The following is a 3,001-nucleotide window of genomic DNA, read 5'->3' as shown; positions in this document are numbered from 1 at the left end:
ATATATAAACAATGGGCTTCTTTCAGCTTCCATCTACCAAATCCACTCACAAGGCTTGGGGCTTTAGCAGAAGACACTTGTCCAAGGTTAACACAGTGGGACTGAACCCAAAACCATGTGATTGGAAAGCAAACTTCTTAACCACACAGACACACCTGTACCTAGCCATACCCGAGTAAACAGTAAAATTCAAACCAATGAGGCAGGTTTTACTTATTCACTGACCCTGCTAGAAACAGCAACCAAATCTCAAATCTCTCTCTCTTTTTCTCTCTCTCACTCACTCACTCTCTCCTTGTCTCTCTCTCTCTCTCTCACAAACAAACACACACACACACAATAATTTACATAAATCTAATTTGGTACTTACTTTAAAGATTTATCTACAATTTGTGTTCTGAAAATTTCTTCATTATCTAATTTCACAATGCATAACGTATTCCGTCCTCCACCTGAAGAATATACATAGGTCGGCAGATTTTTGGCTTCACCTGTTCAATAAACAGAGAAAAGAATACAGTTTAAATATAAATCAATCATTATTACTGGCACATGGCCTCATTTTTTAACAAATAGAATAAATAATATTCAGTGTTCGTTTGTTCATTTTATGTGGGGGGGGGGCTTTTTTGGTGGAGGATGTTAGTATTGGTTCGATGAATATATTACTAAGGTATTATTTTACAGCTGTCTGTCCTTCCTGTCACTAATCTTTGCTGGATTTTTAAATAAGGACTCTACTGCTGCATGGTTCAGTGGTTAGAGCATCAGGCTCACAGTCATGAGGCTGTGTGTTGTGTTCTTGAGCAAGATATTTTATTTCACGTTGCTTCAGTTCACTCAGCTATAGAAATGCCAAGCTGTACTGGCCTTTGCCTTTCCCTTGGATAACATCAGTGACATGAAGTGGAGAGGCTGGTATGAATGGGCAACTGCTGGTCTTTCATAAAACAACCTTGCCCAGACTTGTGACTCAGAGGGGAACTTTATAAGTTCCCATGGTCATTCAGGACTCCTAATTCATACAAAATTGAAGGCACAGAGCAGAGACAATATTTTGATGGGAGAAATGAAAACATCACCATCTCTAACTCAGCAATTTTCAGAGAAGCACAAGTGTTAGTAAACAGATGGGTGCATGCATGGATGCACACATACACAACAAGCACCCTTCAGTTTCCATCTACCAAACCCATTCATCAGGTTTTGGTCAGTTTGAGGCTATAGAAGAAGACACTTGCCCAAAGTGCTGTGTAGGAGGACTGAACCTGACACCACATAGTTGGGAAGCAAACTTCTTGACCACAGACCAACCAAAGCCTTGTGAGTAGATCTGATGGACAGAAATACACGTGTAAATACACACATATAAACACATATGTATACACAAGTTCACACACACACACACACACACACACACATAGAGGTTTCTTTCATTTTCCATCTGCCAAATCCACTCACAAGGCTTTGGTCGGCCCAAGAAGGCATTTGCCAAGAGGCTACACAGTAGGAATGAACCCAGAGCCATGTGGTTGGGAAGTAAAGTCTTACTACACAGCCACACTTGTACCTTTCTCTCTCCTTGCCTCCCCCCTCTCTCTCTCTCTCTCTCTCTCTCTCTCTCTCTCTCTCTCTCTCACTTACTAATTCTCTATGTATACAATTCTGTGCATGCACGTGTATGTATGTGCATGTGCCTCAATGTCTTGACATAACACGATATTTGTGAACAAGCATCGCCATCGTGTAAGTAGTATCCTACATTTCCAACTTCCTGTATAAACATGTCCAGCCATGGGAGAGTATTACCTTAATTGGAAAACAGGCAAGGGTGGGTAACAGGAAGTGCATCCAGCAGTAAAAAAATCTACCTCCACAAATTCCACCTGACCCATGCAAGCACAGAAAAGTGACCATTAAAACATCAACAATGATGATGTTGTATGTGCAAGCATGCATGTGAGAGTACATACGGATGTATACGAGCTTCTGGTGATTCTGTCTGCTCACAAGATATTGGTCAATCTGCCGTTGCCAGTACCGCCTGACTGGCCTTCGTGCGGGTGACACATAAAAGCACCCACTATACTCTCGGAGTGGTTGGCGTTAGGAAGGACATCCAGCTGTAGAAACTCTGCCAAATCAGATTGGAGTCTGGTGTAGCCATCTGGTTTCACCAGTCCTCAGTCAAATCGTCCAACCCATGCTAGCATGGAAAGTGGACATTAAACGATGATGATGATGATGCAGCTATGATAGAAGACACATGCCCAAGAAGCCAACACTACAAAGCAAGCAGTGAGATTGAACTCAGAACCACATGGTAGCAAGGTAAACTTCTTAACCTCAAAGCCATGCCTTGTATCTATGGTTTGTATCTTCTATTGCTCAGAGAGACCATAAAACCATGTGACATTGTGTCATCATGATCATGTGTCACCAAGAATTGCTTACTTATTGTGTTGTTAGTAGGACACATTCCAGTTGACCAGAACCATCTTTTTTTTATATTCTTTTTATAATTAATTAATTAATTAATTAATTACAGCTTGGTTTAATTAGACCTTCAGTTCACTGTTTAACTACCATCTGAAGTCTAATGTTTTGTTATGATCACCCATGTATTTCTGAGTTAACTTTCACACACCCCACACACACACACACACACACAAATAAGCCCACACACATACTCACATATACACATACTCACATACACAATATACATATACACATAGATATACATATACACACATATATATACATACACACATATACAGTATATATATATATATATATATATATATACACACATATATATACACATGCACACAAACATGTACATATACACACATATATACACATGTATATACATGCACACAAACATAAATATACACACACATATATATATACACACACATTATATGTACATATATATATATATATACACACACATTATATGTACATATATATATATATATATATATATATATATATATATATA

The 3,001-nt window shown here is 38.8% G+C and overlaps 1 protein-coding gene across 2 annotated transcripts in view; it reads right to left on the bottom strand.

Annotated features, from left to right (window-relative positions):
- Positions 1-3,001, bottom strand: part of LOC106869760 (ras GTPase-activating protein 3) — a 214,418-nt gene that overhangs the window by 86,391 nt on the left and 125,026 nt on the right. For both annotated transcript variants that reach the window (XM_052970794.1, XM_052970792.1), the window contains exon 2: positions 371-491. In XM_052970794.1, the coding sequence (XP_052826754.1) occupies positions 371-491 (121 nt within the window). The remainder of the gene's footprint in view (positions 1-370; positions 492-3,001) is intronic.

This window comes from Octopus bimaculoides, chromosome 9 (assembly GCF_001194135.2).
Source record: "Octopus bimaculoides isolate UCB-OBI-ISO-001 chromosome 9, ASM119413v2, whole genome shotgun sequence".
Taxonomy (NCBI): Eukaryota; Metazoa; Mollusca; class Cephalopoda; order Octopoda; family Octopodidae; genus Octopus; species Octopus bimaculoides.
The sequence above is the reverse complement of the archived record's forward strand: the minus strand, read 5'-3'. Positions and strand labels throughout refer to the sequence as shown.